Source organism: Passer domesticus, chromosome 1, assembly GCF_036417665.1.
Source record: "Passer domesticus isolate bPasDom1 chromosome 1, bPasDom1.hap1, whole genome shotgun sequence".
NCBI lineage: Eukaryota > Metazoa > Chordata > Aves > Passeriformes > Passeridae > Passer > Passer domesticus.
This window is the reverse complement of record NC_087474.1, coordinates 34,655,578-34,667,579: the sequence shown is the minus strand read 5'-3', so window position 1 is coordinate 34,667,579 and position 12,002 is coordinate 34,655,578. Positions and strand designations below refer to the sequence as shown.

Sequence of the window (12,002 nt, the reverse complement as noted above, 5' to 3'; positions counted from 1 at the left end):
CCGCCGCCCCCGGCACCTGCCGTGACGCGGACGCCGGTAGGGGGCGCTGCCGCCCGCGCGGCCTCAGGGCGCGGCGGAGCCGGAGCGGAGCCGGAGCGGAGCCGGGCAGGGCCGGGGTGCGGGGGCGCCGCCGCAGCGCTCACACCGCTCCGCGCCTCTGCTCCGCTCGCCAGCGAGCCCCAGCTGCCCCTCCCGCACCGTGCCCCCCCTCCACCTTTGCCGCCCGCCGACTCCTGAGGGCTTGAACCGCCTCCCGAAGGGGTCTGGGAGCGTCCCTGGTCTGAGGAGCGGAGCGCCCGACCCGGACGGGGAGTTCGATAGGAAAGACGCGAGGTCTAGAGGAGGAGAGGTGCGGGGTTTGCAGGAGGAGAGGTTCGGGGGGACGCGGCGGCGGGGAAGGAGGCAGGTGTTCCCCAGAAGTGAAATAGGGTGTTTTACTTACAACGGGTGTCGTACCTCAGGCAGGTCCCGGCGCAGCGCGATCCGCTCGCTGAGCCCCTCGTTAAAGCCGTGCCTTTCCAGGCCGAGCGGCCGCTCCCCCGCAGCAGCCCCGTGCCCTTCCTGCAGGGGAAGGGACAGCGGCGGGGACTCGGGGCCCCCCTCTGCCCTCCCCTCCGGCCGCCTGCTCTGCTGCTTCACCACGCGATAGCCCTTCCTGGCCTTGCTGTGGTTCCTTTTGCCGGTGGGTGACACGACGGCCATGATCAACTCATCCTCCCGCAGGGAGATGAACGGCGATAGACCATCCAAAGGGTAATACTGCTGGCTCTCCTCCTGGGTTTCCAGCATCTCTTGGGTCTCCACAAAATCCATCTGATACCCTTCCCGGGGGTTGAACTCCACAGGCTGGAAAGTCCCTTCCTTGCTCTGGTTGCTGGGTGGTGGATTCAGCGTTGTAACCATCAGTAGCAAAAACCCCAGCATCAGAAACAACAAGAGAAACTGCAGCTTACGTGATCCATATCTGCACTTCTTCCTCAAGAACATGCTGTTGGTGACAAAATTATACAGATGGTCATGTTAAATATCACTTGAATCTTCCTCAGATTTCAGTCCTCGGGTTGCACAAAAGCCCTGGTTTTCACTATCTGCCAAGAGGATTTTTTTGCTCCCTTCACATTTCACTGATGCCATTTCATGCTTTCCTCTCTATTTACAGAAAAAAAAAATATAACATTCCTATTAATATTGTACTTACTGTAGTAAAATGTAGCATGGATCCAGTGAGATAAAGTAGATCCTTTATTATACGGAGTCCTAGCTTAGTTAGGAAAGTGCATGCTTTGCTGATTGAAAGAGTAGCTAATGCTTTGATTTTTTTTTCCCCTTTTAAAATTCTAAGTTGAAAGAAATCCGTTTCTCATAGTTTCTTTCCTGGGTAGATCCTGCTTCTTCAAAGTTTCCAATTGCTGCCTGGACTGAAGCACTGTATCTCTGAAAGCAGATCTGACAGCTCTCCCCCGTTCAGAGGCTTCAAGTTAACTGTGATCAACAGATGAGGAGTAGTCGGTCCCTGACTTTGTTTCACACATAACTACGGCACTCAGTCAGGAAGCACTTTGCCAGACATAATACAGAGCAATGTGTGCGTCTTTCTCTTGGTCCTAATGCCCTCACTGTGCTTGTCCTATCAAATCAAAACTTTGCAAAAGCTGTAAGAGGTGAAATACAAGAAGCAGAATGTTATATTAGAGAAGAAATCAAGGCACACCACAGATTGCTGTATGTTGGAATAGCCGTATTAAGCTGAGAATGCACAGAGCAAGAATCAAGAATTTTAGAAACTGAATAAAAGATGGAGAGCAGATGTTTTATTTAAGGTTAGATTTATTCATATGATAATGTGTTAGCTGGAGTGTATTTCATATCAAATAAATATTTACAGCTGTAGGGATTTTAACACTGACATAAGGGTGCCAAATTATCACCTGGCAAGCTGAAGTTGTCTCCTCATCCATAAATGTGGTATTGCAGGGCAAGCAGCACTTCAAGTTTTCATTAGTCCAGGAATAACATATATAAAAGCCTGGGCTGGAGCAACAACCACTGACACTGAGAGAAAACAACTTCTGTGATTGAAATGAGAGCTCAGTCTCAGGTCTGTTTGCTCATACTGCTGGCATGGGCGCTGCTGGGCATGGACTGTGGCATTTTTTGCTGCAAGATGAGTGCTTGTCCAATGGGAGAAGGGGTGAGACAATCCACGTGCTTCAGTATCACATGCCTCTTGGTCTGGCAGGCACAGACCAGGGATGGATGCAGCTCAGGTGTTGCCAACCCTTTTGATGCTGGGGGCATGGGATCTGGTATTTTTCATACCATGCAATATTTGATGAGCAGAAAGCTCCTGCTCCAGGAGGCATTTGATTACTGGAGAACTTCCACATTCACAGATTTTAAAAAAAGCCCTATGTTTCTAGACATGGTACCTAAAAAATAGCCTGAAGACAAGCATGCAGCATATTCTAAAGGAAGCCAAGAATCTATTATTTTTTACCTTCTTTGCTAGTCCCTCTAAGATATCCTGTAAGTTCAGACTATGGTTCCTGGTATACAACTTCGAAAAAATTAAAAATGAGAGCACACCTACTTTCTAATTAAAATGCATCACAACTTTCAAAAGCGAGGATGGTACAGAGCACCATAAGATTGCTGGAGGCACATAGTGTCTCACTTCTGTGTGCACACCCCTAAGCAGCTTACACAGAATGCCTTGGGGGAGTGTGACTGGTCTGCTGTGTGTTGGCACCTTCCCTACATCAGCTGTTCTTTAAAATATACAGAACGGCTTTAATCATATCTTGGAGAGAAGGAAGGTTGAGCCAATATTTTGATACTTCACCACTGCATGTATCTCCTGGTTTTAGCTTAAATTCACACAAAAGTAACATCCCAACTCACCTTCAGCCCTGAGAATATTACTTTTTATCCTGCTTTTCATAAGGAAAAAGAAGTATTGATGGTTTAAATTCAATAAGGAAGCAGCACACATTTGCATTAAAAAAATCAGAGCTCAAAAGCACTCATTTAAATAACAATGTTTCAGCCATAGAAAGACAGAATGAGATGGAAATGAAGAGACCTGTCCGAGATGTTCTCCAAAAAGCTGGCACAGTCACTTGCAAAAGGTTCAATTCCACAGAAGTCCCATTATCAGGCATATGGAATCAAATAAAATTAAATTAAAAGGAGAAACTTAAAAGTGGGTGGAATAAATGGGAGAAAATATCACTTTTTCTTTTCCTTTTTTAACTTTTCTGGGCTACCTGGGTATTTTGATTTAATTTAATTTTTTTTCCCTAGCTAAAATATTTTAACAAGATGCTGTAACAAGTCTGATCAAGGTAATTCTAGGCTGCAGTAGAAATCACTGTATAAATTCTGTTCTGGTATGTTCTATGTTGCTGAGCAATCTGCCTGGGTCACTCATGCAGCTGAATTTCAGCTACGGATGAAAAGACACCCAATTAACAAATTTACAGCAATCTTAGACACTTTTGGGACAGAGCTGATCGGCAACATTATTACTGAAACATGCATATGGAATCCAGGCTTTTAATATATGCTGACCATTTTAACAAAGAAGAAATGAACAATTACAGAAGATGTTTGTTCAGTCTAGTCAATTAAATGTGCAAGTATAAAACACTGGGTGGCACACTTCCAGCAGACTCTATTCCCTCTTCTGCACAACAAGCCTTCCTGAACCATTTCCCATCAAACCATCTGTTTTTCAATCTTATCTCTTAAAACAGTGATTTTCCACTGCCGTCATATGAAAGAGATATTGCCTTTCCAATGGGTGAGCCTCCCTTTGTGTCTGACAGGACATGTCTTGTTTCCTTCAATGCATTTGGAGGACAGCATCACTGTTATGATTTCCCCACATGGAAGTCAAGAATTCAACATCCATCGTATTTTTCTTTCTACTTCTGGTTACTCAGACATGCTACAAAGTAGGCCCTTTGCTAGGACACAGAATGGGTTGCTCCTCCTGCCTAGCTGTTGATGATTCCCTTTTCCTAGGATGCTTTCCTGTGCATCCTTTGACGGAAGGGGAAGGAGGACTGCATGGCCGAGGCTGTACCGTCAGACCCAGAGCCATTGCCTTCATCCTGAGGTCCAGTCTTTTAAGTGCTGCTATGTGCAGGTAGCCCACAACGAGGCTGCCCTCAAAAGGTACTGTTGTCCTTGGACTGCTGTTCTACAGCAAACCCTAGAGCTCCTCAGTCCGTGGGAAAGGAACGTGTTACAGGTTGTGCCAAATACACCAGCAATTGCTCACAAAAAGGGCCAGTTTGCAATGTCAGTATTGGCCAGTGCCAATATTATGTTAATTTTCCTGCTGGTCAATCCATGCAAGAGCTGAAAGGCTTGTACTCCTACCAGGCCTGCTCAGGTAGACCCAGTGGTAGAATATCCAGTGGTATAAATACCTTCAGCAAATGCAAAGTCAGTTATTGACTTCCCTAAGAAAATATTCACCATCCTTCACTATTGCAAATATTGCTCATTAATTGCCAAGAGCTGGAACATGAAATCAAATCTAGGTCTCATTAATTTAAAAGGTATTAGGAAACACAGTTGCCTTATTGCATGGTAACAAACCTTTCAGTCACTGTTCTGTAGCTGTTTGTACTTACCCTTTCCTCCCCACCTCATTTTGGCTCGCATTTTTGTCCAACCACTCCGCATCACATACTTGTTCAATATTACGTGACATGTTATGTTATCCGTACGTGAAGAAACACCACATACTTTCAGTGTGCAGAGCCCGTGTTTAACTGCCAGGAAAATAACAAAGCAAGAACAAACTCAAGGCTGGATGGAAGAAAGAGCGTGTGGACAGGTCGTTACTGACTCTTTAATAAACATCTTGGATTGATTTACAGTCCTATGCCAAAAGCAGATGTGCCACTTCCATTTAAAGACTCAACACATAGCAGCACTCACGGTTTCATAGCTGCATGTATTGTATGCCGCAGCTCTTTGTGCTTGTAACAATGCCTTTATTTGCACAGATGTGAAGAGAGTCAGTGCATAAAATGAGACCGTTTACACGGTGCACAGGATTTGTGGTGTTTTTGTTACTAAGTGACTTTCCCCATTCTTCCAAGAATATAATAAGGAATATGTGTCTTTAGATCAGAAGAAGATATCATTTATTTGCAGGTATTGTAGATGGTTTGTGTGCGTGGCATTGTAGCAAATATTGCTCATTCAATGATATTTTCAAATAGCAATTTAATAATAAGTTAGAACAAGTTCTGTGGAACTTGCTTTTGAAGGCTATAAAAGTTTGATAAAATCTGTTGATCACTAGCAGGGAATTTGGCACTTGAATTGTGATTTATAAGATGTTTGCCAACCTGTCAGTGAAGGAAATGCATCTAAAATTTCATTTTAAAAGATTTCTACTTATAAATCATGTCCCATGTAAAATGGAGCGTGGAAGCCATGGACCCTTGCACTGCTTTTCAAAAGCAGTTCTGTGGGCATGAAGGTCAGGCACACAGGATGGAAAGTAAAGGGAATATGTATCAGAGGAGGGACAGCTTCTAGATTTACTGCACCCCAGCCTCTGGCTAACTCAGAAATGGTAGCTCTCAGGACATTAAGGGCAGTATTGTGTACCATGCCTAAAACCTGGCCTCTAACACAGCCCTACACAACTACCATCTCTCTCTGAGGGATGAGAACTATTGATCATCATTAATCCCCCTGGAAAATACATCTGAAGTGCTGTGGGTGATACACAGGCCATCACCACCTCCTGCCTTTTAATCAATTACTAGTAATATCCTCAGGCTGGAGAGGGTTCTGGATACTTTTAATCCCCAGTGCCCACCCTAAGGTAATCTGAATCCAGTTTTGAACTGGTTGTGACTATTTTAGTGCCAACATCCTTCACTAGAATATCATCCTGCATTGATCATAAAATCTAGCCCACCATTAGGGATAGTGGGACTAAATAGTTGGCTCTAAATTGCAGGTGGAGACAGAAATAAGGTGGTTTACTCTTTCAGAGTGGCTGACCTGGCCTCCTTGGCTTTAAAAATGAAACAAATTATGTAAGGGAAATTGATCCTTCACGTAGTATTAACACCAGTGGGTGTTACATCAAAGATAAATTCAGCCCTACAGATGGAATGTCACAAGAAGGAATTCTCCATGATGGGTACCCATGGGGATCTCTGCCTGCAGAGTTTAATTTGTGGTTGGAATTTACTTCCATGGAACAGGCCATGAAACCATTTGCAAACAGAAATCTCAAAAAAACTGAGTGATGCCAAAAGTAGCCACAGCAAAGCCTTATTTTCTGCACCAAGGACTCTTCAGCTGGTGGGCAGCTTTAACTTCATATCTACTCTGTTTCTTTCTGCACATACAGGTGGTATATAAACAGGATGTGTCTCTCAGAGACTCGAAATACAGACAGCATTTAAAAGTCACAATATTCATATGGAAACCCTGTCGCCATAGTAAGTATTTTTAGTTAAAATGGTGTTTAGTAAGGAGAAAAAGCTTTAAATGGTTCTGGCATCTCTTCACATATTTAAGTGCTTAGTGACATGTGGTTGCATACAGATTACTCCTGTTTCAAGGCAATGGTCACCCACATCACCTAAGCTGGAAATTACCTTTTTTTATTCCTCCTGAACAGTTATGTATTTCTGTGCAGCTGGTATAATAAATAGTTGTTCTTCAGTTACCTGCTGAGTATTACAGGTTGGATTCATCAGGGAATTAGGCACAGAGTATCATGAGGAGAAGACAATATTTAATGAGTGTGAGGAGTGAATGATGTCACTCTTGCTGGGGGGGTGGTTCAGGGCTGAGTAAAGCACAAGTTAAGTCACTGCAGGTGTGCAGCTTAATGACCTGCAACTGAGTAGCAAGTGTGCATGAATCGAGAGCACAGAGGGCGTGTTTGGGAATGTTATTACTGTGGAGGAGCTGAAGTAAGTCGATGGATGTGTGAGGTAAGGCTACAGTGGATGTTATTTTTTGTGCTTTCATTTTTAATATGAGGAAAACACAGAGCAAATAAAAGTAAGTTATGTTAATATTACAGGTGTGTGAGTGGGACCTATGGCTTCTTTCTGTATTTCCCAAACAAGACTTACATTCTTTAACAGTTTGGGAGAGAAAAGTGGAAAATACTCATTTTTGCAAGCCTGTTCCCTTTATTACTTCTTTTTGTTTCTAAAGTACCAATTTTGAAAACACATTACATTCACAAGAGTTAACAGTGTGAAGTTATGATGCAGTTCAACTGTATGTATATAAACATTTACTTTCAGGAACAAAGCCTAAACTCCTTCTACCCCCACTCTCTGCCCTGTTGAAGTGCAGCTCATGGTGGGATGGATATTCTGTAAAATATGGAACCATATACACTGATGTAGGTCTTGAAAATGTTTGTTCAGGAATCCAAAACAAACCCTGTGCTTTTCTTTGAATTTATTTAGGATCATCAATATTCACATACAGTAAACATTAAATTTAAAGTAATATCAAAAATTAAGCTGGGCTTCATGCCTAAGATGTTCTAAATAAACTAGTTTTAGCTCAGAGATGAGCACTGTCACTGGTATCTGTGGGAGCTGTGTGTGGGCTATGCATTTAAAAGCAGGACTGAATTTAGGGCAAAAGATGGAAAGGAAATACCTGCGTATGTGTGTGTATAGAACTTCAGTCAGTGTGTATACTATGTGTACGTGTACATATAACAATATAAATATATAAAATAAAATTAACCCCATCTATTCTCATACATTTTCGTGTGTTTTATCCTACAGTATTGTCCTATGTACTCTGGTTGATTTGTGGCAGGGTTACTAAAGATAGGAGTAAACTAACTGTTGAAGATACTTTCTTACCTTTTTTTCCCCTGCAATAGATAAAAATTCCTATTTTCATTTATTTAGCAGTACAGAACTGAATTCTGTACAGCTGAATTAAGTAATAAGTTTAATACTATTTTAATAACTTTAATATGTTGATATACTTTTAAAACTTGCTACCTGTATATGTTTCTGATTAACAGTGACACTCTGGGAAGGTGCTCAGTAATGCTTGGAACTTAAGAGAACATTGTTTCCATTTTGTGACCATCACTGTGGGTCTGGGTTTATTTTGGATCAGCTATTTTCTCAGCGTTAAAATGGGATACTCAGCGACCTCAGTTAAGGAAATCTGCTAAGGGACATGAGACCCCTTTGTTTACTGTCTCGTGAAAATATCTTCATATTGGCAAGCCATTAAAAAGAATAAAAGGGTGTAAGGAAGAGGCAAGACAGCTGAGATATCTGGTAATTTACTGCATTCCCTGTGCAAGTCTGTGTTTCCAAGGAACCACTCTGGTAGAAAGGAAAGGAGCGTCCTTTCTAAACATAGCCTTGGCAGGAGGCGAGGTACAGAGCTACAAGGGACACTCACTACAAGAAAAGTCTCCTCCTGCCTTTAGTTTGTAAGAGTTTTCTGTGTGATTTTTTGAGCTTTCTTCTTGACATAAACTTAGGCAAGAATAGGGATTTTGGAAGCCAAGTTATAAGAATTAGGATTGTCATAGCAACAGGTTTAATCTCTAAAACTTCTGACTTCTTAGCACCCTGGAAAAGGGGCAGAGGTGATGGAAGACAGAGGCTGTGATCACTTCTGACTGCCAAATAAGAGGCAATAGGAGCAGTCATAAACAGTTTTATTACTCTGATCACAAGCAAGTCAGGTTGTTAATAGTCATCAGTTAATATTTTGAAAGATATATCTGCAAAAATATCAACCAGGTTGCAAAGGTAACCGAGGCAGGAATTTATGACTGTCGAGTGCCAGGAAAACTACTGTCATTCACCAGACTCTGGACATGCTTTGCACTGCACAAGAACACAAACTGAGATATGTAACTGATTATTCCAGTTTAGTTTTTATATGTTTGTGACTAAAGTAAAAGTTAATTTTTATTCTCTTACTTAATTACTGCATATGGTACTAGATAACTGTGATTTTTCCCTGAATTCTTTCTTCTTCATGTTGAGTCTTGATCTGTTTGTTTTGGCTTTTAAAAAAAATTATTATTATTACTGGGGGTTTTTTTTGTGGGTTTTTTTTTTTTTTTTTTTTTTTTTTTGTTTTGTTTTGTTTTGTTTAGGGAAAGGGCTCTCTAGGCATAGGTGGAATACTTGGTTTGTGAAGGTGGTTAGCAGATGCAGTCTGAGAAGTCATCTGGGAGGTTAAGGCTCACAGAAATTGAAACAAATAATAGAGCTGTTAAATGAGGAGAAAATTAAGTAGGCTTACAATTAGTAATTTTTGTCTAAATGTATTGAGTGCTTCTCAGAAATCACACTCCTGCCATCTATACAGTGAGAGACTGAAAATGTGAAGCAGACAATTTTCGTAGGAAGAGTCCTACTTCTAAAGGTGTATACCTGGGGATAGCATCCTTTTCTAAAAGCCCTTGTGACTGTAGATTTATTTTGCGGTAGGTGAACTAGGAACCTGGACTGTTCTTTTGCTAGCACCAATATTTTTGGCATCAGTGTCAAAAGAATAAGCCCATGTAAGTTTTGGGACACTGTTTTGGGAAACAGTGATTCAGAGGTTCTGCCTCAAAGGGAAAAGAGAGGGAAGAAATTTTTCAGTAGATGATAAAAAATGGTCCTGCAGGTTTCTCAGGACTTTTCCTATGTCAAAAAAGGCAATGTGTAGGGAAAGAGATAATCACTAGAATCATCATGGTAGACTTTTAATTGGGGTCAAAGATGGTGAGGATTTGGCACTGCCACATCTAAACTAGCATCTGGCTATGAACCTGCTCTGCTGGATCATTTTGACCTATTAAGAGTCTCTATCACTTCTACCTTACAGGAAACCTGTGTCCCCACCCAGCTTTCTGGGTTACAGAAAGGCTGATCTATAGCCCTGAAGCAAAGAAGAAGCTGTACACCAAAAGCTGGAAAAGTGGCTTACATTTTAAGAGGAATTCTCCAAATCAGAAGGTAAAGTGAGTGTGTGTTCAGGGGATGCTGTTCTGGAAACCATCACTCAGCAGGTATATAAGCAAAAATTACAAGTCTTTATAGTAGTTTTAATCAAGTGCACTTTATAGGACCTTTCATCTTCAAAGAATGGAACAAATTTATTGTTAGTATAAACCCATGGGGACCAATGAAGATGGAGAAGGGAGTGCAGTTACCCCTTTACTAAGCAGGGTCATGATTCCACAGGAATATTATTTTGTACCCTGTCAGTAACTATTACAAAATCTGGGAGGCTGCAGTATGAATTTAGCTGCAAAAGGCAGACTGAATCTTGTGACTGCAGACTTAATGGCCATCATTAAGTATAATATATATGCATAGCTGCAGTACACTTTTCCAAGATTCTGGAAAGATCAGCTGAGTAACTGACTACAGGAGCGTAAAATTTATACCTCATCCACTAATGACTACTTTTATTCCTACTGCATGCAGTATGAAATTCTGTAGATCATATTACATATAAAACTGCACCTCATTCTCTTTCTCATCCTCTTGTACAGCATCATTTTCAGAGCATTTCTTGACAGTATGGAAACTGTCAAAGTTCAAATTAAGGAAGTGAAACACTGGACATAATACAGGAATCCAAAAAGAAGCAATGCACTTATGCCTGTTAGCAAAGCAAAGGCCTTTGGAAATGAGAATACAAACAATGTGACATTTCAGCAGGGCATAGAGAACATTTCTTCCATGTTGTCTTAGTCATTTTATGGTGTGGAAAAGGCACAAAGCCAATATATGAGGCTAGGTCTCTGTTTTCCCCTTGGCTCTATGTACTGAGAGTGCAAGCTAATGCATTTTGCTTGGCTCCTGCAAAGAAGTTCAAGGATCCCCTCTTTATCTGAGCAAGCCTTGGCAAAATCTGCCTGCATTTTGCTTTTATAGTAGGAACTTTACACAGAATTCAGATTACTAATGGCTGGCAAACTAATATGCTGGAATGTCTCAGATATGACTAATCTGTGTTTCACCTCTGATGTTTTATTAAGGGGGGAAGGGAAAAAAAAACCCTCAGAAATACTAGCAAAGGAAAGAATAAACTTTACATTAGGTAGTGGCTTACAATACACAACCCAAAATTTAATAAGGCGGGTATGAAACTGTCACACTGCTACCCGTGTTTTAATAGATTGTGAATGGGATTCTTTAAGTAAGGTCTCATTTAATTTGACTTGTATGAATTCTTGGTGGAAGAGCTATTGTCCATGTAAAAGTAGCTGGTTACTGTGAGGTTTCTTGCAAATACTTCACAAAGTCTTATCTTAATTATAGAATCATGTAGGAAGGGCAGATTCCAGACTTATCTTTCAGATTACCTTCTTAGAGCTTAATTTTAAAAATGAATGGGTGGGCATTGTCTAACATGAAAAAAATTATATACCTTCATAAAGCTGACACCTTCTGTATATTTCTTAAATACTTAAAATGCTTTGTTCTCTTCTGGTAATGTAATGCACCAAGTTTTGTGTTGTATGGTAATTTGTCTCTGCACTCATTTAGGCTCTTTGGTTTCTGTGAAATGATCATCTGTTCTTGGTGTATAAACATTGCGAGGAGTGGTGAGCAGGAAGCACATATTGGTATTAATGGTAACTGCAGCGTAAGCAACCAGGAATTCCTTTGGAAGTTGCACAGACTGCTCTGTTACTTGTTATTCTGTAAACAACACTACAGCATATGCCTTGTGGTATGTTCTATACATGAAGGTAGAGAGAATTAGCAAACTCCTTGAAAGTTGCTTCAGAAAGATCTAGTGAATGGTGACAGTGCCCTGGAAACCACACAAAAGCAGGATATGAGGAGATATGGACTCTTCCCTATTCCTCCCATTTAGCCTTTGCTGGTGGATCACTTTCTTGTGCATTTCCTACATTTCTGTCTTTTTAGATTTCTACCTTCTCCAGACAGCACCTGGATTATGTCAAATGTTCACAGAGCAACCCTGCAATGCCAATCTTA

General features: G+C 41.3%; 1 protein-coding gene across 2 annotated transcripts in view; it reads right to left on the bottom strand.

Annotated features, from left to right (window-relative positions):
• GALNT15 (polypeptide N-acetylgalactosaminyltransferase 15) overlaps positions 1 to 2,103 on the bottom strand; it is a 29,604-nt gene extending 27,501 nt beyond the window's left edge. The window contains exons 1-2 of one of the 2 annotated variants that reach the window (XM_064413660.1): positions 1,929 to 2,103; positions 443 to 988 (exon numbers count right to left, since the gene is read on the bottom strand). In XM_064413660.1, coding sequence (XP_064269730.1) covers positions 443 to 988; positions 1,929 to 1,954 — 572 coding nt within the window. In that variant the 5' untranslated portion in view covers positions 1,955 to 2,103. Of the gene's footprint in view, positions 1 to 442; positions 989 to 1,198; positions 1,582 to 1,928 lie in introns of those variants that run through there. The other variant, XM_064413671.1, reaches the window with a different exon arrangement.
• Positions 2,104 to 12,002: the final 9,899 nt, after the last annotated feature.